At 37.6% G+C, this 25,214-nt stretch overlaps 2 protein-coding genes across 2 annotated transcripts; one reads left to right on the top strand and one right to left on the bottom strand.

Moving 5' to 3' along the window:
• Positions 1-406: 406 nt before the first annotated feature.
• ddx31 (DEAD (Asp-Glu-Ala-Asp) box polypeptide 31) lies at positions 407-20,083 on the top strand. Its single transcript, XM_058776725.1, has 20 exons — positions 407-751; positions 877-1,193; positions 1,287-1,362; positions 1,456-1,499; positions 1,570-1,640; positions 1,809-1,873; positions 2,168-2,212; positions 2,334-2,375; positions 2,478-2,542; positions 3,777-3,896; positions 7,231-7,337; positions 7,717-7,931; positions 8,711-8,878; positions 10,582-10,641; positions 12,008-12,058; positions 12,203-12,342; positions 12,809-12,893; positions 13,421-13,532; positions 13,910-14,105; positions 19,558-20,083. Exons 1-20 carry the CDS (start codon positions 650-652, stop codon positions 19,703-19,705), a joined length of 2,229 nt encoding a protein of 742 aa, XP_058632708.1. The 5' UTR covers positions 407-649; the 3' UTR covers positions 19,706-20,083.
• Positions 20,084-20,184: 101 nt separating this feature from the next.
• On the bottom strand, positions 20,185-25,109 carry barhl1a (BarH-like homeobox 1a). The gene is made up of 3 exons (XM_058776726.1): positions 24,011-25,109; positions 22,881-23,103; positions 20,185-21,787 (listed from the first exon to the last, which is right to left on the bottom strand). Exons 1-3 carry the CDS (start codon positions 24,405-24,407, stop codon positions 21,508-21,510), a joined length of 900 nt encoding a protein of 299 aa, XP_058632709.1. The 5' UTR covers positions 24,408-25,109; the 3' UTR covers positions 20,185-21,507.
• Between the last annotated feature and the right edge of the window lie 105 nt (positions 25,110-25,214).

Here is a 25,214-nt window from a genome sequence, read left to right as displayed (position 1 = left end):
TTTAAAAGGCCTCACAACATCTTTATACCATAAAATGTATACAATATAACAAAAATGGTCTTTTGCAGATGACATGGAGTTCTTAATCCACTAAAATCTAAATCTAAATGCAGGAATATTGTCCTAATACTCTGTATTAATTAAGAGAAAGCTTAGAAGAAAAGAGATAAGAGAAAACAATATTTTTAATAAAATTTTAATATTTTTAATAAAATTTTAATTTTAATAAAAAACATAATTTGATTAGGGTTATGCTTTAAAATGCAATGTGTATCTTATAATACTATATTTTAATTGTTCTTAGCAGCAGATTACTATATATACTATATCTCCAATGAGACGCGTTAAATGTCCTTCGAGCCGCCAAAAAAAAAAAAGAAAGAAAAGCAGCGGGACTTTTATTTTGTTAACGTCTTACCCGGAAATTTCCTCACGTTGTGGTGGACGGAAGAAAAACACGTGTGATTCACTTCATATGTGTACAGCTGTCTGTGTTGTGTTTTTACTGTTTTAAAGTGAATATCATTTGTAAACATACATTTCAGTCAAACGAAGGATAATGAGCCATTTATCATCTTGTTTGTAGTCTGACGTGTAGTTATTTAGCTACTAACGTTACTTAATAGGCGTTTGTAGCCTGCTTACCATCATGGCTGAGGACGTGCTGATGCTCAACATCTCCTCAGATCCTGTAAAGTTTCACAAAAAGACGAATCGAAGACCTCTGTCAACAGCAGAGAAATGGGCACAGGTGAGTCAGTCCTGCTCGCTATGTAGTTGCTGTCATTTTAATTACACACTGATGTACTCTGGTTTACACACAAGTTTCTTTCAGCCTGATTCTAAAGTGCTGTACGTTTTGTGTTGATGTTAAAGAAAAAGCGAGAATCAAAGAGGAAGGCTGTCTTTGAGTCCCATGAGAGCAGCGCTTCCAAACAGAGGAAGATTAATCAAACTGGTCAACAGCACACACATAAGCAAAAGCTGCAAACCCCCAGAAGCCCCTCTCAGAGGAGTAATAATAGAGACACAGAGGAGAACGCGGACCAGGGAGAAAACTCTGCCGCAAAGTCCCCATCAAAGGTGAAAATATTTCCAAAGAAAGCTCCCGAAGAGCATGGAGACCATGGCAGACCATTTATCAAGACATCGTCTCTGTTCAGAAACAACCCAGAGATCCCTGATGTCCTCAGGTAGATGCAACACATTTGAGCTTGTGTGAATGGACTGGGGTCTTTCTCAAAATTGACCTTTGCATGCAATTTACTTGTCGTCTTTTCTCCCAGTCCTGCTGTAAATCAAGTAAAGGAGAAAGTCTTCACCAGCAACATGTTTGAAGAACTCGATCTACATCCTCATCTGGTACGAACAAACCTCAGTATCGCTTAACAAATCTCTCAACCAAAACACTTCTGCTGTCTTATACTTTTCGCTCCTCATTAAACTATTTTACAGGTGGCAACGCTCCATAAGGTGTTGAATGTGACCAGCATGACTAGGTACTGTAGCTTCGTCTTACCTTTTATTGTCCGCCTCTTTGCATTTTCTCATGTTCATCTGTATTTTTAGTGTCCAGAAGAAAACCATACCAGTGTTGATGTCTGGTAAAGATGCTGTCGTGCGCTCACAGACTGGATCAGGTGGGGTTCCTGCAATGTTTCATGTAAATAAAATATTGAATGTTCAGATTGTTATTTATATTGTTTACAAAAAATCCTTATGTAGTAGTAACTCTAATCTGTTAAATACAGGAAAAAAAACTTTAAAAGATGTGATTATTCATATTTTTTCTTACATTTTTACTCCAGGAAAAACATTGGCTTATGGAATTCCAGTGGTTCAGTTCTTACAAGCGATGCAGCCTAAAGTGAAGGCAAGTCAGGCGTTTTATGTTTTACTCAATTATAGTTGGCTTAAAGTAGTAAATTTTTTATTTTTTTTTGTGAAATGGTTGTCATTTATTGATTATGTGTGGAGAAATTGGGGTCATTAGCAGTCAGTTATTCCAACACTGGTTATAATAATGTATTATAATAAACATTCAAATAAATTGATAAAAATGAATTTTGAGTAAAAATGAGTCTTGAGTATTTTCCATAAAATAGCTAACGCACCATTATGTGCATCAAGTTTTGATGTCTTAAATTAAGTGTAATATTTTTTTCAGAGATCAGACGGGCCTTTGGCTGTTGTGATTGTTCCAACCAGAGAGGTATTGTATTAAATGATACAAAACCATCATCATTTTCTGATTTATCTTATAGAATATTCCACTTATATGTACCCTTTTTTTATTTCCTTCCAACATGGATCTGTTTCTGGTTGTCCTTCAGCTTGCCCTGCAGAGCTTTCAGATGTTTCAGAAGCTCCTAAAAGTGAGGATTTTCACTTTTGCTAAATTATTGTTCTGTATTGACACAATTGAACCACTACATTTTCAGTCTTTAAAAGTCACTCACTGTAATTATTCTTTTCAGCCTTTCACTTGGATTGTGCCTGGAGTTCTGATGGGAGGAGAGAAAAGAAAAGCAGAAAAAGCCAGGTTAACAGCACACACAGCCACACAAAATACATACAACTACTGCAACGGGTCTGAATTAGATTTCTGGTGATTATTCAAATGTTAAAGTATTGTATCTTGCATTACATATCCATTTCAAATAATTACAGAATCACTGCAAATACTTTATAGTTTAACAGCTTGGAGTCAGTAAGATTATTTTTTTTTTAAAGAAATTTATTCAGCAAAGGTGCTGTATGTAGGATTTTGACTCTACTAAAGCATAAAAATACCATAATATGTTTGCAGATATTTAAGAAACATGCTAAGTTAATATACTTGTTTATCTGAAAAACAATTCTACAGTCAGTTATTCTCCTATGAAAATGCACATTCCGGCCCGGAATGTCTGTGTTTGTTATGGTTTGTGAAACCCGCCCACTGCCAGTTTACCCAATTGTATTTCGGCACCGCGGGTTGCCAGTTGGCGGAAAACACAGCGTATTTAATTTCATTCATCGTCATGTGCGCTCGTTCCTGTTGGTGTAGTTAATCTGGCAACCTGCATGTGTCGTCTGAGGGGGAGGGGCCGGGTGAAAAAAAACGTCTCCAATATTTTGAATTTGGACTGCAGTACCTAGTTCAACCGCTGTATGTCAATCCTACATACAGCACCTTTAAATTGATCAAAAGTGACAGCAAAGACATTTAGCATTTTACAAAACGCTTCTATTTCAAATAAATATTGTTCTTTAAAATTTAGATTCATCAAAGAACCCTAAAAACAAATGTCATTTTCTACAAAATCACTGAGCATTTACATTTACATTTATGCATTTAGCAGATGCTTTTATCCAAAGCGACTTACATTGCATTCAAGTTACAGTTTTTACATTTTATCAGCTCTTGCTTTCCCTGGGAATCGAACCCATGATCTTGGCGTTGCTAGCGCCATGCTCTACTATTTGAGCTACACAGCACAGCTGTTCTCAACATTGATAATAAGAAATGTTTCTTGAGCAGCAAATCACTATCTAATGATTTCGGAAGGATCTGGAGTAATGGCTGCTGAACATTAATCCCCATTAATGCTTTACTGTATTTTTGATCAAATAAATGCAGCCTTGAGTGTAAGAGACTTCTGTCAGAAACATTAAAATCTTACCGACTCAACACTTTAACAGTAGTGTATAGTTCATTCTGCAATATTATTTCAGTCTGTGCTATGTCTTGCTGTGTTTCCATATGTTTTTGCTTGTCTTTATCTTGAATTCAGACTGAGGAAGGGCATTAATGTTCTGATCTCGACTCCAGGCCGACTGGTGGACCACATAAAGAACACTCTAAGTATTGCTTTCAGCGCTGTGCGCTGGCTCATTCTGGATGAAGCCGACAGGTCAGTTTGTTTGCTGATTTGAGACATTTTTAAAAAGGTCTCTCCTGGAAAAATTTGAGAATTTTTATCATTGATTAAAATGAAAGATTCTATATGATTTTTATCAGTACTATTGTTGTTATTTGTATGTTTTTTTGTATAGTGATTGCTGCTTAAGAAAATATTATATTATTGTTAATGATGTATTAAAATGATACTGGTAATGTTGCCATGAATATAGACTTTGTTGCTGATATGGCATTAAATAAACAAATAAATATTATTTGCTGATTTGAACTGAGAATTTGCATTAGGGCTGTAGCTAACAACAAATTTGTTAACCTTTAATCTGCTAATTGTTTATTTTATTAATATCTTATTAATTGGATATTATACTACTATTCTACTACTCAAAGTAAAATTCAACTAAAAATGATTTCTTAATCATTAAAATTAGGGCTGGGCAAAAAAAAAAAATTGATTTTTCGATTAAACGTTTTTTTGTTTTGTTTTTTTTATGACGTCGATTCTCAAAAGCCGCGAATCGATCTTTTCTGGTATTTATTTCAGCACACATTTAAAACAAGATCTGATTAATGTGATTCTTATCATTAGTCTTCTCCACTAGATGTCACCCTTATTTACCGATGCGCGATGTTACAACAGAAAGCCTGTCATTCATTCAGTGCTTATCATGGCGGAGATACTATTGATGAGAACCAAGAACAAAGCCATACGCGTGATTCGTAATGCTCAGGTGAAACGCTATAGTAATACTATAAATCTGTGGAAGCATTTGATATCACGCGTAAGGCGCCATGATTTCCGCAATGAATGAATGGCGGATGGCGCGACGCACTCTTTTGTTTACTACACGCATACTAAAGCGCAGACGACGCTCGCGGTGTTTTCATCTTCTGCCGTCTCACTATATGATGATATTAACACACTGCTCCTCAGAGTCATTGCATTAGCATTTTACGGTTTAATTTGAGAAAACTACCATCGTATCACTTGATACACAGCAGCTGCAAGTTCCTCACGGCAACCTGTCAAAATAAAAGTTTAGTTTAATGTTAAGACCTTAATGCTACTACTACTAATACATATTAATAAATCTTTATTTTTAAAGGAATAATCCCAATTGTTTTCTTTTTAATTTTAACAGTAAACCTCTGTTGTGCAGCACTTTGTTTGCCAAAAATAAAAGGGTTTAATTTTCATTTGATTAGGATAAATTAAATTATTTTTTTATGCCTTCATCTGATTACCAGAAAAATTAAGAAAATTTTATAGGACCCTATTATTGTTTAAGAAAGGACCCTATACAAAAAAGAATAGGTTTAAAATACAGGCCTGTGGTTCTTAATTTCTTTTTATTAATTCACTATTTGTAAACTGATGTTTACTGTTCATTTTGTTAGAAATATCAATAGCTTTTGTATTAAAACTATATTCACTGAATGTAATAAAAAAATAGAGAATCGAATCGAGAGCTTGCGAATCGAAATCGAATTGAATCGGAACATTTGAATCGATACCCAGCCCTAATTAATATATATACACACAGTGGGGCAAAAAAGTATTTAGTCAGCCACCAATTGTGCAAGTTCTCCCACTTAAAAAGATGAGAGAGCCCTGTAATTTTCATCACAACTATGAGAGACAAAATGAGAGAAAAAAAAATCCAGAAAATCACATTGTAGGATTTTTAAAGAATTAATTGGTAAATTCCTCGGTAAAATAAGTATTTGGTCACCTACAAACAAGCAAGATTTGTGGCTCTCACAGACCTGTAACTTCTTCTTTAAGAGGCTCCTCTGTCCTCCACTCGTTACTTGTATTAATGGCATCTGTTTGAACTTGTTATCAGTATAAAAGACACCTGTCCACAACCTCAAACAGTCCAACTCCAAACTCCACCATGGCCAAGACCAAAGAGCTGTCAAAGGACACCAGAAACAAAATTGTAGACCTGCACCAGGCTGGGAAGACTGAATCTGCAATAGGTAAGCAGCTTGGTGTGAAGAAATCAACTGTGGGAGCAATTATTAGAAAATGGAAGACATACAAGACCACTGATAATCTCCCTTGATCTGGGGCTCCACGCAAGATCTCACCCCGTGGGGTCAAAATGATCACAAGAACTGTGAGCAAAAATCCCAGAACCACACGGGGGGACCTAGTGAATGACCTGCAGAGAGCTGGGACCAAAGTAACAAAGGCTACCATCAGTAACACACTGCGCCACCAGGGACTCAAATCCTGCAGTGTCCCCCTGCTTAAGCCAGTACATGTCCGGGCCCATCTGAAGTTTGCTAGAGAGCATTTGGATGATCCAGAAGAGGATTGGGAGAATGTCATATGGTCAGATGAAACCAAAATAGAACTTTTTGGTAAAAACTCAACTTGTCGTGTTTGGAGGAGAAAGAATGCTGAGTTGCATCCAAAGAACACCATACCTACTGTGAAGCATGGGGTGGAAACATCATGCTTTGGGGCTGTTTTTCTGCAAAGGGACCAGGACGACTGATCCGTAAACGAAAGAATGAATGGGGCCATGTATCGTGAGATTTTGAGTGAAAACCTCCTTCCATCAGCAAGGGCTTTGAAGATGAAACGTGGCTGGGTCTTTCAGCATGACAATGATCCCAAACACACCGCCTGGCAACGAAGGAGTGGCTTCAGAAGAAGCATTTCAAGGTCCTGGAGTGGCCTAGCCAGTCTCCAGATCTCAACCCCATCTAAAATCTTTGGAGTCCGTGTTGCCCAGCGACAGCCCCAAAACATTACTGCTCTAGAGGAGATCTGCATGGAGGAATGGGCCAAAATACCAGCAACAGTGTGTGAAAACCTTCTGAAGACTTACAGAAAACGTTTGACCTCTGTCATTGCCAACAAAGGGTATATAACAAAGTATTGAGATGAAATTTTGTTATTGACCAAATACTTATTTTCCACCATAATTTGCAAATAAATTCTTTCAAAATCCTACAATGTGATTTTCTGGATTTTTTTTCTCATTTTGTCTCTCATAGTTGAGGTGTACCTATGATGAAAATTACAGGCCTCTCTCATCTTTTTAAGTGGGAGAACTTGCACAATTGGTGGCTGACTACATACTTTTTTGCCCCACTGTGTGTATATGTATATATATATATATATATATAATTTTTTTTTTTTTTACTAGTTTAAAGTGTAATTCATCAGTTCACAGTGTGAAGTACCTGAATAATTGATGAAGAAATTTGGTGTTGATCATTTCGGTTTTACTTTATTAGTTCTTGCTGCCATAATTTTAAACCGTATCAGTATCATGTGTATTTACTATTAGTTCATCCGTGCTGTTTTGAAGGACTCTGGATTTGGGTTTTGAGAAAGATCTGACTGTGATTCTGAATGCTCTGAATGCGACTGGACTTGCCAGGCAGAATGTGCTGCTTTCAGCTACACTCACGGAGGGTAAGCTTATCGTCCACTCACTACCACAGTTCAGAGTGTGTCTGGATGTAAAGTGAGACAGTGGCACAAGCGCTCACTTTAGACTATGGGAGGTACCTTACTGGCTTTATTCTAGTGGAAACAGACTAGGAGACTACAGGATGAGCTGACAGGAGTTTTTGTCTCTCAAGTCCAGTCTTTCTTTTCTTTGCATGACAGAACAGGCTTTTATCCCATTGAAAACTGAATTTTTTTGCCTCTTATAGCTCGTTCCTGTTTGCGATAGTGCTGAGTCCCAAAAACGTATTACTTTCACAACATTTTGATCACAAAAGCATTTTGGTGACAATCTACATAGGTGTGCAACCGTTTATGCTGATTCTGTTCTCTTCACGTCCAGGACTGTCCCGATTAGCCAGTATCAGTATGAAGGAGCCCGTGAGTATCCATGTGTCAGAGGGGAGTGAGGAGACAGTTGAAGCGTGTCCCCAGGCGGGCCCTCAGGCTCTGTCAGACAGCTATGCGGTGCCTGAGAAGCTGCAGCAGCACGTTGTGGTGGTGCCCAGCAAACTCCACCTGGTCTCTTTGGCTGCCTTTATACTGGCCAAATGCAAGGTACGGGACACCATATGTTAAAGCCCAGTTATAAACGCTCAGTGGTATTGTTGTTACGCTGTAAATCACTTCAAGTCATTTCAGTTTGGCCTGGTGAATTATTTAAGCATTTTTGTAATCTTCTAAATATTGGAAGAAGTAAGCTGGAAAGTTTTCTGTTTTAAAATGTATTTTATTCCAGTGATGTTTTCAGCAGCCATTTCTCAAGTCTTCAGTGTCATGTGATCCTTCAGAAATCATTTTAATATGCTGATGTGGTGCTCAAGAAACATAATGAATGTCTTCACTGTCACTTTTGATCAATTTCATGCATCCTTGTTGAGGAAAAGTATTAATTTCTTTTAGTAAAATCTTACTGACCCCGAATGTTTGAACTGTTGTACAATTACCAGTAACACTTTAGTATAAGGACCAATTTTCACTGTTAACTAGTTGCTTATCAGTATGCCTGTTTTTAACATATTGGCTGTTTATTAGTCCTTATAAAGCACATATTCTGCATGACCTTATTCTACATTCTTAACCCAATACATAAACTTAACAACTACCTTACTAACTAATTAATAAGCAGCAAATTAGGAGTTTGAGGCAAAAGTCATAGTTAATAGTGAGCATTGGACCTTAAAAACAAGTGTGACCCAATTACCAAAATATTATAACTGATAACCATCAATGTTATTACTGCTAGAGCTTACTGTAACAAAGAAAGTAATTTGCTCGTGTTACATGCACACTAGCTGTCACTGGACTTCAGTATTTTATTTTGTTTTTACGCATAGTTTGAGCAGCGGCAGAAGCTGATCATTTTCATATCGAGCTGTGAGGCTGTGGAGTTTCTGCTTACTCTCTTCACTGCAGTCCTCTGTGAGAAGCCCAGCAACACATCAACCAAACACACCTCAACATCCCTGAACTTCTACAGGCTTCATGGCAACATGAGACAAGAGGTCAGACATTGTGTCAAGTCCAGTTATAATGATTGTCAAGGTTTTGTTCACAGAATGCAGTTTAACTTTATTAGACCAACCACTCCCTCACAGGACACAGGATTTAATTGTTTGTTCTTTGATCCCTACATAATTCCCATTCTTCCATTTCAGGCATTTTATAGTTTTGAAGACTTTACTATTATTCTATAATGTGAAAAATAGTAACAATAAAGAATGATTGTATATATTGGTAATTAATATTGTGCAATATTGCAAAGATTTAAAATAATTAATTATTTTCTATTTTAATATATTTTGAAATTTTATTCCTGTGATTGCAAAGCTAGATTTTCAGTTTCAATTATTCCAGTCTTCAGTGTCACATGACCCTTTTAGAAATCATTCCAATATGCTGATTTGGTGCTCAAGAAACATTTCTTAATATTATCAATGTTGAAAACTGTTTTGCTAAATATTTATTGTGAAAACCATGATATATATATATTTTTTAATTTCTGAAAAGACTTCAACAAATAAAAACATAGTTATAAAAGTTTGATATTTAATGTATATAAATTCAAAACATTATTTTGTATTTATATTCACGGCAAGATAGTATGTGTCTGTCCTATATAGCCACACATTTGTTATTCAGTCAGCAATTAAACATTCAGATTTTACCTTAAGGCTGGAATACACTACGCAACACTTGAATAGGAACAGATTTTTAAAACAGTGGGCATCATGCACTTGCCAAGTTTATAAAATGTAACAGAGAAAAAATGGGCATCATACACGGCTGAGGATCACATACTACTAGTCTTTCAAGTCATTCCAAATACAACAAAATCACGCAGAAACACGTACCTTATTGCTAGATGTGTGGCAAATGAACACAATGTGCGTTCTAAAATTGAATCAAAATATCAAACATGGTTGATATCCTCCAACTGGATGGAGTCATAGTCTGAAGGTAAAAAAATCCTGACCATCATACTTTGATGCAGAAATCTGAGCAAAAGTAAGACTACAACAACACATTAATGGAGCCCATGCTTCTATTCTGCTAAAATGACCATGTCTCTTAAAAGCATCCAGAATCACTAGCAACATAATACACTAGGTTAGACCATCATGGTCTGGTTGACTGGTGGGGTCTGCCGGCCCTCAGCCAGCTGGCGTTCAGGCAACAGCAGCAGTCGGTGCCCTGTGGCAGTGTCAGGGGAACTGCATCCTGCCACTGTCCAGCCTGCACCCTCACCCCCGCATAAATGGAGCTGCCGTGTTTCGCCCATATGGCACTGGAAGGGCAAGGGACTCTGAAGTCTCTTGGTCAGATGTATGAGAGAGAAGGTCTGGGTGTGGTGCTGGCCTGTAGTGTTATGGATGGGTTTGGTAATGGGACAGCACAGGCTGAGCTCTGGGCGTCTCCTCCGATGAGGAGAGCTGCAGGAGACGGGCAGCTGTTCCAGCACACAACAGATTGTGCTCCATGCAGAAAAAGAGAGAGGAGCTGTCGGATATCCCATCTTCAGATGGGCTCTCATCCGTGTTTCTGCCTCACCTTTTGTTCTGATATAAATGCAGCTAGTTCCTTTGCTGAAATATTGTTTCGCATAACTTTGTAATTAAAGATTAAGCTCAAGTGTTTCTCTTTTGTACAGTGTTTGACCACTTTAGAAACAAAATGGCAATGCACTTTCCTGTTTCTCTCCCTTCAGGAGCGCACTGAAGTCTTCCAGGATTTCTCTGAGTGTAAAACCGGCATTCTGCTGTGCACGGTAAGTAATTTGAAAAGGCGCAGTTTGTATGATAACTCTCTGACCATGTCTGCAGTCTAGAGCAGTGATTCCCAGTCAGGTTTATTAAGTCAATTAAAATAGAAAATATGCAGTTTTCAAAAGGTTAAAATATTATAAACACATTTTTAATTAACTCATTGTTAATGTTATATGGAAAAAGTGTTGTCATTTGGTGTGAGGAATAATAATAGTAATAATAATAATTTATACAAAATTTACATCTAATTATAAAATTAAGACAGAAATATTAGTTTTAAATTACAACTGTACTGCGAAATAAATTAATATTTGATAATTATAGTAGTTGCAGTGCAAATTACAATACTAATATTTACGTCTTATGTTCTTCATTTTCAGTAGTTCAAACTCTCAAGCTATTTAGCGTTTCAGATCCTCAAGCTTTTATTTTAGTGGAATACTGGTGTAATGCTGTATTAAAGTAAACCTAGTGCACGTTGCGTTCCCAAATGCACATTAAGCTCGCAGTAACATGCAGAGATTGAGATTGCAGTATTTACTGTGAACCGAGTCACTCGGAGACACTGACACACACTGGATCACCAGCTGCCTGTGCTTCACTCCAAAACACATAAGTCTATAAAGTTATTTAGTTATATTGCAGTCTTTGAGTTGATGCAATCCCATTCATTTATTTAAATTTTATATTGGATATAATTAATTATTAGCTTTTCATGAACTTTGAGGAAACTCTTTAAAATATAAGGGTTCTTTTAAAATAAACATTTGTTAAATGACTCATTAATACATTATTCTAATGATGTAGCTCAAGTTACATAACAGTTAGTTGATTTAAAAAATTATGGACAGGTGTGTGCATCCCTTTCCTCCACCTCCTCTTCTTCCATCTTGTCACTCTGCAGAAGGGCTCCTGGAGTAAATGAGTGCTTCTATTCCTGTTGACAGCCTGGCATGGCATTGTGTTGGTCTCCATCTGTACCAGCTCCAGACACCTCAATTGAGATTTTAGGCTAGTTGAGCTTGAGAGCTAGAGTTAAGTTTGAAAATTGTCCAAAAAAAACAAATAGTGTGGCATAGTGGTTAAAGCTCAGTGCTGGTAACCATAAGGAAGCAGATTGAGTCACAGAAGGAGGGAGCTGTAAATATCAGTCTTGCTCCAAAATCATAATAGCATAGTGTGGCAATAGATTTGTAAAATAAGGCAATATAGTAAATTCAGTAGAGTGAATCAGGTCGATCTAGGACATTGTTTGCACTTGTCAGACCAACAAATAATTGATTAGATTTTTAGATTTTTGATTTTTTTAGTTCATGAAGTCTGTTTAAATTAATATTTAAATATTTTTGTTGTTAATTTTCTCCTTAGGATGTGGCTGCACGTGGATTGGATCTGCCTCAGGTTACGTGGATTGTTCAGGTTAGATTCCTTCATTTGTAAAATCTCATAATTGCACATCGCTAGTTCAATGAACAATTTAGCCAGTTTTGTTACTATTACTGAACTCCTCAAATTTCCAGTACTACTTAAAAAAAAAAAATTTATATCATCTTTCTGTTTCAGTATAACCCTCCTGTTTCCGCCGTGGAGTACGTTCATCGTGTGGGCCGCACAGCACGAATTGGAGCTCAGGGCAGCAGCCTGCTCTTCCTCACCCCCTCTGAGACGGCTTTTGTGGATGTGCTGGCCAATCACAACATCAGGTGTGCTGCCTGGCGTCTCATCTATATCACATTTACTTATCATTTCGATGAACACAGCAGTAGGGGACTGTAGGGCAGGTCCTGTCTGATGTGTGGATGAAGTCCAGTCCCTGACACTGTGATTTAAAGATGGTCTCTGTTCCAAAGCTCACAATATAACAGTCAAAAGCTGGACTGATGACTCGGTGCTGATCTCAGTGCCGAGAGAAAACACACACTCTCAGTCTCTCTGCATGAGAGCAGAATGAATCTGTTCTGCTGGCACAAGGACTATATTTGGCTCAAGTTACAGTTTACAGGACTAAAGGATGATCAAAAGGAGTTTGGTAGGGTTAGCAGGGCTCGACACGTTGAGCTAAACTATCTAAACCAGACAACTCACAATCAGGAAAATGTTTGGTGCAGTTTATTTATTTATTTCCCATTGTTTAATATATTTATGTACAATATCCATCTACACCCTCAGTTTGTCCGAGATGAAGATGGAGGACATCTTGGCCAATCTGAAGAAGGACGAGCGATTCAAAGGCAGAGGGAAATGGGACAGTAAGGTAACTTCTGACATCTAAGCCTTAAAAACAGTCAAAGATTCAGTGCTGACTTGTTGGACTGTGCATAATGTTATAACTTTTCTATCTTGGTTGAAGATCGCATGTGGTTTAAAAATGCAGATCTAGAGAACAGCTGTGGGAGAAGAATGGCTTTCTCTTTATCTCTTTCCCCCCCACCCCTCTCTCAACAATGAGAGCCGTCTGACAACAATGAGCGAATGTTTCTGCCAGCGCTCAGTCAGTCCTAATCCTGATTTAATGTCCTTTTCCCTCCCAGCACCAATCGGCTGGTTGTAATCCTCACCCGTGCCACCCCCCTTGTTAGCAGCCTCATTTGAGGGTCAGAGGTCATTGATGGGGAGGGGAGGTGTCATTAGTGTGTGTAACCAATAAAGTTTATGTGATGCTGTTGGTTTTTATTGGCTTTTATTATAATAACATGTTTTTTTAATTGTTGGAATGCGATATGTATTCATTTTACTCAGATTTTTGTTTATCTTTGTGTCTCTTTGTACATGACTGTGCAGAGATCAGCTGCTGCTTTTGAGCAGGAGGTACGAGAGAGAGCCACTGTTTTACAGACTGACTTTGAGAATTATGTTCATGCCAATAACGAGTCTCTGCAAACAGCGAAGAGCGGTAAGCCAAAAAACTAATTATCATGTAGGGTTACTGTCTTAAATTAATATTTTGTTTCACAGTTTTGCAGCCCAGCTACATTTTCATTACATAGAAGAAATTTAGCTATCTTTTTATTTTTTTATTTTTTTACATCCATTTAACCTCTAAACCATAATTGTTATTTCGCTTGGTATTGCAATTGTGATTATTTGTATTCAATAAAATATTTTAATAAATACAACAACAATAAAGTGTTGTGTAAAATATTCTAATAATGTAAAATCAATTAATTAAAATAAAGCAATATTATTAACATTCAAATAGCGTTTAAAATCCTTTATTGCCAGTGAAAGTGCTTGGAAAAATTCAAAAACAAATTTTTTTTGGTCCTGTAGCACTGCAGTCTTTCCTGAGAGCGTACACCACGTACCCCTCCAGTCTGAAACACATCTTCCACATTCGCAACCTGCACCTGGGCCACGCTGCTAAGAGCTTTGGCCTGAGGGACGCACCCCAGGGCCTGGGCAGCTCCATAACCACTAATCCTGCCAACAGCAAAGACTCCAAGAAGGCCAAAGACAAAGCCAAGAGGTACTGCAAGTTTTCAGCAATTGGACAGTAATTTATGAATCTGTCAAACAGTTTGCGCTGCCAGATAGTATGATCTAGTTCTGCTTTTAGATAAATTAAGCCATGTTCTGTTTGATTGTACATTTTCCTTTGTGGCTTCTGTAACATCTTTAGGGTTTTTTTCCACATAAGGTTTGAAATTGTGAGCTCTTTTAAACATTTCTTTCTTTATTTTTTCATTGTTTTGTTTACATTTTTCTTTGATCGTAATTAGTGTTCTGATCGGCTCAATGTCATAAACCACCATTCATTTGTTTGGGGTCAGTGCATTTTTTTTTTTTTTTAAAGAAAGTAGTTATTACCTTTTTCAGCAAGGATGCATTAAATTGATCAAAAGTTACAGTAAAGATGTTTATAATATTATAAAAGACTTCTGTTTCAAATAAATCCTATTCTTTTTAACTTTATTTACTGAATCCTGGCTAAATATGTATTTGTTTCCAGAAAAACATAAAACCGCACAACTGTTGTCAACGTCGATATTAAGAAATGTTTCTTGAGCTTCAAATCAGCATATTAGAATGATTAGAATGTGACATCACAGGAATCAATTACATTTTAAATACATTAAAATAGAAAACCGTTATTTTAAATTGTAGTAGTATTTTAGTGTTAATATTTTTTCCTGTATTTTTTATCAAATAAATGCCATTTTGTTGAGCATTAGACTTCTTTTAAAATCATTAACAAAATCTTACCAACCCCAAGCTTTTGAACAGTAGCGCATCCTGTTTCAAAACAGAAGTGCATTATTGTACACAGAATTGGGAATGCAGCTCATTATTTGACTTTAAGCAATCGATACATATAGATTCTCTGTGAGTTTTAACAAATTATACTATTAAGTACTAATACGATTTAATTAAAACATTTTTAGTCTTCAAGAATATTCTATTAAGCAAACATTACAAGTAATTTAAACCTGTTTAATAAACCAAAAAAAGAAACAAATGCTTGATCTGCTTCTCTCAGATCAAGATGTTTCAAACAGCAACTGCAAAACCAGATTGAGTCAGTAGGCTCAGTACTACATGTGCTGTAGTAGAATAGAAATTGTTTAATTTTTTATTTCAGCATCAACTAGGTACTGAAGTACCAGTGCTTTTGACATTTCTAAGCAAGACAATAAATCTGGTGTTTAGCAACCACCAAAATCCTTTATTGCATTTGTAAGATGCATCCACTTATGTAGTGTCACTTCTTGAAGAAGAGGAAAGAGAAATGCCTTCGAGCCCTTTTGTAGGATGTTGAATTAGTGTAAATGTACTGTCACGGCTGCCCCGAAAATTGCCAGCGCGGCTGAGCTGGAGAAAAGCCCACAGCTCACACACACTCTTGGCAGCTGTGAGTCTTTCACTGTAGCAGAGCTCTTCAGGGTCAAAAAGGACCAGTCAAGTCCTGCCTTTACCAGCTGCAAGTTTTACCTTTCACCTTTGACGCACTCACCCCTCTTGTTTTCCCTTGTGAGATGCAGTAGCAGCGTTATTCCCAAAGTATATCAGTATGACGTCCTTTATAAAGAGCTGTTATCGCTGCTTTCTATACAGACTATACTCTTGTCCCAAAAACTGGTTTACTTAATCTGATAGCAGTCTTTGGCAGTGTAATTTTGGACTGCAGACGAGGATGGTGATGATTGATTATGTGCTGATGATATGGCCAGTACATCGCAGTATGGTTGTTAGGCCATTAACTATGAGGTTTGGCCAGTGCTTGACACTGCAGGGTTATTAGTGGTCATTTCCCACAGGATTGAACGTGGCGCTGCAAGCGTGGGCTCTGGTTAGCAAAGGCCATGTCCAGACTAGCCCTCACGCTTGGATGTGTTGGTGTAGGCCTTCCTTTGTGTGGTCAGATTCTCCACAGGACACTTAATTAAACCGAGCCAGAGCCAAAAACCTTCCTGAACGTCATTACTGTCACATAGTGAGGAGCTTTATCTGTATCCACGCGTGTTTAAATAAAGAATTTTGACATATGGGCCTCTCCTCTAGTGTTCAGCACGTGTTTCATAGCTGACCCGCACATGCAGTGATCACAGCTCTCTTGTTAGACCAGAACTGTCATTTTGAAAATTTCTGTTATTGTGAGTGTATTCTGCTGTATTTTACTTCCCTCTCTTTCATCCCACCTTCTTTAGTGCGCCTTTTGAGATAAAGGCTCAAAAGCCCCTGTGTGCTGTCTCTGTGCTGTAAAGGGGGTGTCAGGTACAGTTTGGTAAAATCTGATGTTAAAGTTGCTTTACTCAAGGTTAGTGACACATTAAATTTAACTGAGTTGCATCGTTTCATTTCAGAGTGGAAAACAGACTCCCGGTAGTCGTTCTTTTACACAAGATCTTATTCCATTGTCGAAGGCGCTGTATGTAGCCACTTTCATTATAGAAAGCTTTACATATAAAACTATTAGGATAAAGTCCTATCACAGCTTTAAATTAAAAATCTGGCTAAAAATAAAGAAATGTGCGACAGTAATTGAAAATTTAGTCAGTCAGGGAAGCATTTCATGAAAGTTTTCTGTTTTTATTAGAGCAAAGTTGCAAAGTCTGAATGATGAAGAAATTACTTTTATGAATCCATCAAATAGATTCACAAAACGACCGCAAACTTGCTCATGGTTTGAATATGACTCATTCCATTAGTGTCAGTGAATCATTGAGAGTGGTTACTGACTTCACAACTGAACCACTAGTCATTTTTGTGAAGGTCTGCTTAAAAAAAACTTCTTTGTGATTTACTTGACATCGTTACAACAGTCTGTTTACTGATTGTTCATATGGCATTGTGTAAATAAGGATACATGCACCCAATAATTTTTATATTTGTTTTAAATATACCATTATTCATTTATACACAATATATCTGAATTTTAAAGTTGCTTTTAATTTAAAACTGATACTATATAATGAATAAGTAATAATATTCTTAAACAGTTTTTTTTTTTTAAATGCATAAATATATTTTATAGTATATAGACTGTGGCAAATATAGTTTATGATATTTAAATATTTGTAACAAACAAATATTATTGGTTATTGTTTAACATACGAGATCCAAACACATGACACAAGTTGATACTATGTTCAACTGCAAAATCTACCTATTTTTGAATGGCTTAAATCTTTGTAGTCTATATACTAAATCATCTTATCACACTGAACAACAGTGACTGTAACCATCTTTATCGAATGATTTTGTAATTTGTCAGCTTTGAAAGAAAAAAAAAAAAGGAATTTGGTTTAAATTGGGAGCCAGCGGCTCCCTCAAATTTATTTTCCTTTTTTTTTTTTTTTGTTTGTTTGAAGCCCTGCTCATTTCAGCCATTTCAGAATTGTGTATTAAATAGTTTTGTGGCTTTGTTTGTACATGTACACTTCTTTATGGTACTACTGAGTTTTGACTAGTGCCACATGCTGGCTCAGACACTATAGGGAGAAGCATGTGTCTAACCACTAGTAATTGGCAGGGTGACCTGCAGCAGAACCTGTGAATGAAACCCATGGAGCGGGACAATAGGTCAGTCCCCGAGGAGCTGCCCCAGAGCAGCCATAACGCACTCTCACTCTCCCTCCACTGCCCAGACAACAGACAACAGCCGTAATGAACTTATCAGCCGTCATAGCTGACAGCTGACATCTATATTTACCAGCCATCGCTCAGTATAGAATATTCATGCCGCACTATGGCGATACCACTTAACTGGTCAGTGCTTTGGCCCTATTAACATTTACCATTCCCAGCCTAATTGTGTGTGTGTGACATCGCTGTGTTGTGCTGTGCTGTCTTATGGTCTCAGTCGAGTCTTGCCGTCCTGTCAGGAGAGACTTCATTACAGCCGAATGTGGTGTATACTGTCCATGTCCAGACAAGATTTCTCTAATGAGCAGATCACACCAATATAAACATACACACACACTTATGGACACGCGACGCAACAACAAAGACCTCTGGTACACGGAAGAGAGGCCATCACAGGCAACCAAAAATACACACACACACACACACACACACACCAATCCCTCTGAGAGTTTAATTCTATTTCTTATTTTTGGAGGATGTTGTATTATTTTATAGCCAATATATTTTATTTGATGATGATAATTTATATAATATGGAGAATATAGTGATCAAGTGTGATCAATATTTGATCAAGTCTAGTATTGTGAAATATAATTTATAACAACTGTTTTCTATTTTAAGATGTAATTTATTCTTGTGATGACAAAGCTGAATTTTTAGCAAACTTCAGTGTCTCATGATCCTTTAGAAATCATTCTAATATGCTGATATATTTGGTGCTCAATAAGCATTTCTTATCAATGTTGAAAACAGCTGTACTGCTTAATATTTTGTAGAAACAGTGATGCATTTTTTTTTTTTGGATAGAAAGTTCATAAAATGAACCGTTTATTTGAAATAGATTTTTTTATAACATAAATGTCTTTACTATCACTTTTGGCCAATTTAATGCACCCTTGCTCAATAAAACTATTCATTAAAAAAAAAAAACTGTCCCCAAACTATTGAACGGTAAAATGTTTTTTTTTTATCTAGTCATTACAAATGACTGGAAAACTCATGGACAAATTGCAGAGATTTATTGGTGAGACACCCTGTGTCTAGATTTGGACTTCCTGCAGGATGTTCGTTTTGTCGTTCTTTGGTCCGTCTTTCTTGTCTGAGTGTTAAAGCTAAATAGTTTTAAGTGCGTTAGTTGTGGACATGCCATTGTTTTATTTTGCTTAATCTCATTCCATTTTGTAGCTCTGCTTGAAGGTCTCCCTCTGCACATTCTTTACGTCCAAGGAGAACTTCGATAGATTAACGCTTACTTAGTGGATGCATCACTACTGCTGAAGCATGTTTGACATGTCTGTCAGTATGTGTAAATATAGTGACATTCTATACTGTATATAATATACCACCTTCATGTATATCTGTATACATGCTTCATATCCCCTGTAGGGGTCCCTGTAGAGTGCTCAGGGACCAAAAGAACAATAACTGCCGTCTCATAGCCACTCTAAGCCCCGGGGGTAGAGTGTGTCGTGTGTCACCATGAGGTAGGTGCGTGTATTGGATCCTTAAGCAGCCCCATGGGGCCAAAGCGCCGCTTCATTCTCCAGAGTTATTGATTAGATAAACAGTCACTAGTTTTACATCAGGCCCCTGCTGCTGTCTACGAGCCTTTTATTGACGACAGTGGGAAATTCGTTCAGCCGGTCTCAAGCCAGCCTGTACAGGGTAAATCTCAGGATGCTTTAAACATTCAGAGCAATTCACACGGTTCTTTTTTATCATTGTGGTTAAGATGTTTAATTCCACCCTTTTTTTCCTTTATTCTGTATTGGTTTTAGGAGGAAAGGCTTTTTAAATGCACATAAGAGTGATAAGTTCATTGAAATGTTTTTCAGGCCTCCCAAGAAACTCACGGCGAAGGAGCGAGTGTCAAACCTAATGCGCTCAGAGTATCACAGTGGGATAGATGGAGAATCCAAGTCTAAGAAGAAGAGGAAAAAGAAGAAAGGTCAAGCAGAGGAAGAGCAATCTACCGCAGCATAAAGCGGAAGACTTTCGGAGAGATCCGAGGCTCTTTTAATGCTGAGGTTGGAGTCCTTGCAGCCAGGTGGATTCTCAGGGTTGAACGCACAGGTGTTTTTTATACAGAGTGACATTTTTTTACCTGTAACAAAGCACGAACGGTCAGCAGCGTGGTCTGAAAACCTGCTTTTACCATCTGCGTCAAAAAAAAAGCTTTGATGCAAATCGTAAAATAGGCTTAACAGAGTGAAGTGCATAGAAATGTTTTATTGCACACAGTCAGTTCACCTATGAATTTATTATAAATGTGGTGCCATAAATATGACCATTTCAGCAATGTGATTTACAGAATGTTGTAATACAGTCACTGAATCTTATATAAAAGTGAATTGTATTTAATACGTGTGTTTGTTTATTTTAGTCAGATTTTGGACTCTCCACAGGATTGAATCCAAACGTTTTTGGCGCGCCTTTCATGTTGTACACAAGGTTATGAGAACACCGCACAAAAATAGCCTTTGTTAAAAGCTTTTTAGCTCATTTCCCTGGCTTGGTCAGGTAAATAGGAGTGGATATGTATGGAGGCTTACGCTGACCAGCTGTCCAAGCGTTGAGTCTGACTCGCCCGGTCACCAGCTGCTGTCTTTTGGCCGAGTCTTCGCTGCGAGCGTTAAAAGAAATTTGACCGGAATATTACGTTTCATGGTCGCTTTATTAGCGTAAAAGCCGCTTGTAAAAATTTGATTGGTCTGTAATAATGAAACGCCTATTATGATTGGTCAATTAAACCCACACAACAAACCACTTACCCAGATACGCTGGTTTCGATGCGAGTGTGCTTCTCTGTGCGAAGCTCTTGTGAAGAGAGCTCACAAAAGGTTTCCTTTGGCAGTAATGCATATGCTTATGTTAATTAAAAACGTAAATATTTATGTAAATACAGAGAGATGGGAGAACAAGTCACAATATGAGCGCAGGAAACACGGAAAAGATTTTGTTTTTATTGCGTAACTGCGTTCACGGGCTGTTGGTTTGATGGCCAGTTATAAAAATGACATTTTTGCTTATTTTAAAGCTCATCATATGCACCATGTATTCACAGCTAATATACAAAAACTGTTTGACCAAGAGAATATCGAAGAATAAAGTACTTCTGTCTTATGTGACAAATTCACAATCTTTATTTAGAAAAGTATTTTGGCGTCTGTTGAACTGGGTTGTAAACTACCCATGAACACAACACAATTTCCACAAAAACGGATTCATTCTCTGAACAGGTTGTAGTGCCATCAGTAGGCTAATTTTTGCGCTGATCAGTGCATTTCATTAGAAAAACTGTTTTGTAAAACTACCACCACCATCACATTAATCGGTGATAAATCACATTTGTTACAATTACATGTTAGTTATTAGTGTTGTTTTAATTTTATTATTTTTGTTCTTACAATGCATTTTTATCAAAAATTCACAATTGTGTTGCATATGGTTCAGTTGAATTGTTTTTTTTTAAAGATAGCTGTGTTTATTTTGGTTTGTTTGCGTCATAATTTTGTGCAAATAAACCACGCCATTTCTTAGGGGAAAAGCAACTTCTTTCAGAAAACAGTCAGGAGGTTCATGAGGTGATGGAACCTCGTCAAATAATTTTCTGATAACTGCTTCCGCGCGTTAAAGTTTAATAAATAGTTAGCATTCACCTTTTGGTCAGAGTCATTTGAAAAGTCTATTATTGCGCGTTTATATGTTCGTTATACATGGGTATTGTCCAAGCGCATCCCAGTCGTTCCTGAGGTTGGAGTGTTTTTTTGTCAGGTTGGATCAGTTCATCGCGGCGTATGTCGCGGTATGATTCCAGGGAGAGACGCTGGCTCTCCGCCGCCCTGAAGACCGTGCAGGAGGATCCTCGGGACCAGAGGCCGCTGGACCGGTGGAGGAGGCGCGGACGGCCCTCTGTACAGATACAACCCTGGTCCCGGGTCGAGGTTAGACACCAAACTTTGAGGGTAAAAATAGGGCGATGGGAACATTCTTTGTAGAGCTGAGTAATTCCCTGCTTCCGCGAGGAGCTCCAGTCCAACTGCTGTCTGCCTTTTCCACTTCGTTCTGTTTGAAACAAACAGCCTCATTAATTTGCAATATAATGTTCATGTTTTCTTTATAAATACATTTTCTTATTAAATGACTGAAATTGTTGGAAATGGTCTCAGAGTCTAGAATGTTTTATTTATTTATTTATTATTACTGTTGTTGTTTTTTATATACATATATTTTTTTAATAATCTTGTCCATCAAATCAAAGTGTGGCGTAACTAACATGCAGGAAGCCATTTTGTTGTCATGTGACATTAACCCGTAAAACAAAGACGACCCCTTTAGGTGTGTCGACGTCTTAAAATTTTTAGGCTTTTGATTTATTTTGATTTTATTTTTTTCGCATAATTTGACATTTTTATGAAAAGGAATGATTTACTCCGGTCAAATAATGTAACCCTAAGAAAACCTCGTGATTCAAAAATGTTTTTAAAATTCAAGGTGAATTTTTAGTAGGCCTAGGCTACTTTTTTTCTTTTCTTCTTCTTCTTCTGGAAAGGGGCATTCTTCTCAAAAATGCCTTTAAACAACATGAATAAAATTACAAATATTTGCTTTTTCCAGCAGCGCCTAAATGCAGTCAGAGCTATGAATATTTTTGAAAAAATAATAATAATAAACTACAAACAAATAGGCTATTTGGCGCTTCATGAAAAGTTTTTGTTCGTCGAGGATGAATCCGTGTAATATCCTGTAGAACACTCATCCGTCAAATTGTCACTCAGCAAAGAGCCATTTCAGATAAATAATTGATAATTTTGGCAATTGTTTAATTACTACTCGGAAGCTAAATTATTGATACGCGATGCGGTAATTTATTATTTATGACTAAATGTGTTGGAGTCGTGGTGTGCGTGGTTGTATATGCACAACTTTTTCCCGTTGTGCTTTAATTTTTTGACAGCATGAAAGAAAAACACACAACAACCGATTCTTTTACAAAGTAATAGGCTACTGATATTATAATGGGCCTATTTGAGAAATATAAAACCTTACATAGTGATTTTGTATTTTAAAACGCCTTTAAAGTGGTTCGGCCCGCATAATAGCTGCTAGTCAGTTGCATCTTTGACGGTGTGCAAAAGTATATGATGTTTGTATTCACCTGCGGTTTTGGTACCATGTTTTGACCTGTGTGTCGGTGAGGTTGAGGGACGCTGCCAGCTCCATCCTGTCCTGCACGCTGAGGTACTTCTGACGCTCGAAGCTGCGCTCTAGCTGCGCCAGCTGGTGATCAGTGAACGCAGTGCGCGCTTTCCGAGGCTTCTTCAGCCGGGAGCTGGGGCTGTCTCTACTGCTGGAGATTTCTCGATCAGCTTCGTCCTTCACTGAAAACGCCATGCACATATTTATACCATAAACCACACATATATATACCATAAGCATTTAGCATTCTTACTAGAGCTCATTAACGTTTGTTATATTGCATTTCCCATTAGTAAATTCAGTTATTTCCATTATTTAAAATGCCTGTGGTTTAGACATGCGTTTAAACAGCACGAAACACTTCTTGATAGTAATTTTGAATTAAAGAATTTAAACAGCTGCAGTGAGAACTAAAGACTCTCAAAAGCGGCTTGACATGATGTTACACATCTGATCATCAGATGGACAAATTCAGAGCCAAAATTATTTAATGAAACCCATTTATTGCCAGTTAGTTTTTGAGCTTAATTGTGAGCAAAGAGCCTCTCTCAGTTGATTAAACCTGTATCAGGACATTTGATTTGGGTTTGAAACCATTAGCCTATACATTTTGGCTAAAATGACCTCCAAAACAGGGATGTTTTTTTATTTAAATACCATATGTTTCGATTGCAAATAAATTTAAAGATTAATTGAACTGCGTAATAGGAAGGAATAGAAAAGAAAACGAAAATTTTATCATAAAACTATAAATAATTCGATTATTTTTTTCTTGACGGAGGTCAGCCATGCTGCCTATGTAGGCTATTTGTACTTATTTTATGATCTCTTAGAAAAACCTCCGTTTTCGGACTGATTTCTTATTTTAGATCTCGATTTTAAACATTAAAAAAATACTTTTACATATTTATCTTGACTAGTAAGTTTTACCTAATTTCTTAGGAATGTAAAAATGCAAAACGGCGTGTGACCATATATAAATTTTAATTTAATCTAAAAATAAAATGTAAAACAGTGTTTGCATTGGAAATCTTTTGAGTATATATTTTGCTTAATAAAAAAAACAAAAACAAGCTTAGTGTGTCTCACCCCTGTATTCACTGTCTGAGGACGAATTGCTGTGAAGTTTGTCCATGCAGTCTTCATTATCTTGTGCTGACTGTCCAGTGCTGGAATAAGGAGCACAGGCTGCCAGGGGTTTGCAGTCCGCTAGTATGTCTCTGATCAAGAACGAGGACGTGACTGTTCGTGGCTGCTGAGATATTTGTAAAGGAGAGTCCAGTCCGAGGGCGCGAGCGTGTCTTTGCACCGCGTCTTCCACCGAGGTCCGTCTCGGGGAGGGAGGCGACGAACAGCCGCTGTCCAGATCCGACCGCGGGCTCAACTCCACTGGAGACCTGCACTCCCCCTTTGACACACACGGACTGGTCGGTCTGTGAGAAAGTATAGACTCGATCCCAAAGCTCGACCCGTTTGATACCTCCATCGCGAGACAAATCGATATCAAATGTGCATTTGTCCTTTCTGACACTGGTTTTGTTGGTACAGCGAAAACTGGTAGATTTACAACGGTAAATTTAGATTATTATTCTGGCCATTTTTTTTAAGTCCGACAAACTCCTTTAGATCTTTTCCCAGGGGAAAAACAGGTCCTATATTTTTTAAAGTTGTTTTTACCAGATCCTTCTTCTGTTGTTGACTGCAGGTCAGTTTTGTTGAATCTGTTGTCGTACAGTCCCTCAAAAGCAAATCCGTGAAGTGCACCGGTCAGTTTCAGCACCAAGGACAGGTACAACTACATAAGAACAGCACCATCAGCACTCATTATAAAACTATTCATTAGCTTGGAAACTTATCTGGCTTTCTAGAGACACAATTACAACCCTGCTAAGCCCCAAATCCTCTGACCTAAACCCGAAGCTGATGTGTAAAGTTCTAGTCCAGGTCTGCGAGGACTAAACCTGTGTAACAGAGTATAAACACAGGCAGTGATCTCCACGACCTGAAAATGACACCCTCAAGGAAACAGCCAATACCGGAGGAGGAACAAGCTTTTAAAGGTGTCCATTCCGCGTTTGTCCCGAGCGCCACGTCGTTATTGGTTAAAGGGTGTTTTTGGGGGGTGATGATCACGTATGTGTTGTGGGTGGGGGAGAAAGATAGTCAACCCTCCCTCTTTTCTTCTAAATAAATCGCAGACGCGTAATACGTGACATGTGGATCCTGCACAAGGTGCTAGATTTTACATTCACCACTTTACCACTGTTTCATTTTTTCCTCTTATCCCAACACC

This window comes from Onychostoma macrolepis, chromosome 05, assembly GCF_012432095.1.
Source record: "Onychostoma macrolepis isolate SWU-2019 chromosome 05, ASM1243209v1, whole genome shotgun sequence".
NCBI lineage: Eukaryota > Metazoa > Chordata > Actinopteri > Cypriniformes > Cyprinidae > Onychostoma > Onychostoma macrolepis.
The sequence above is the reverse complement of the archived record's forward strand: the minus strand, read 5'-3'. Positions and strand labels throughout refer to the sequence as shown.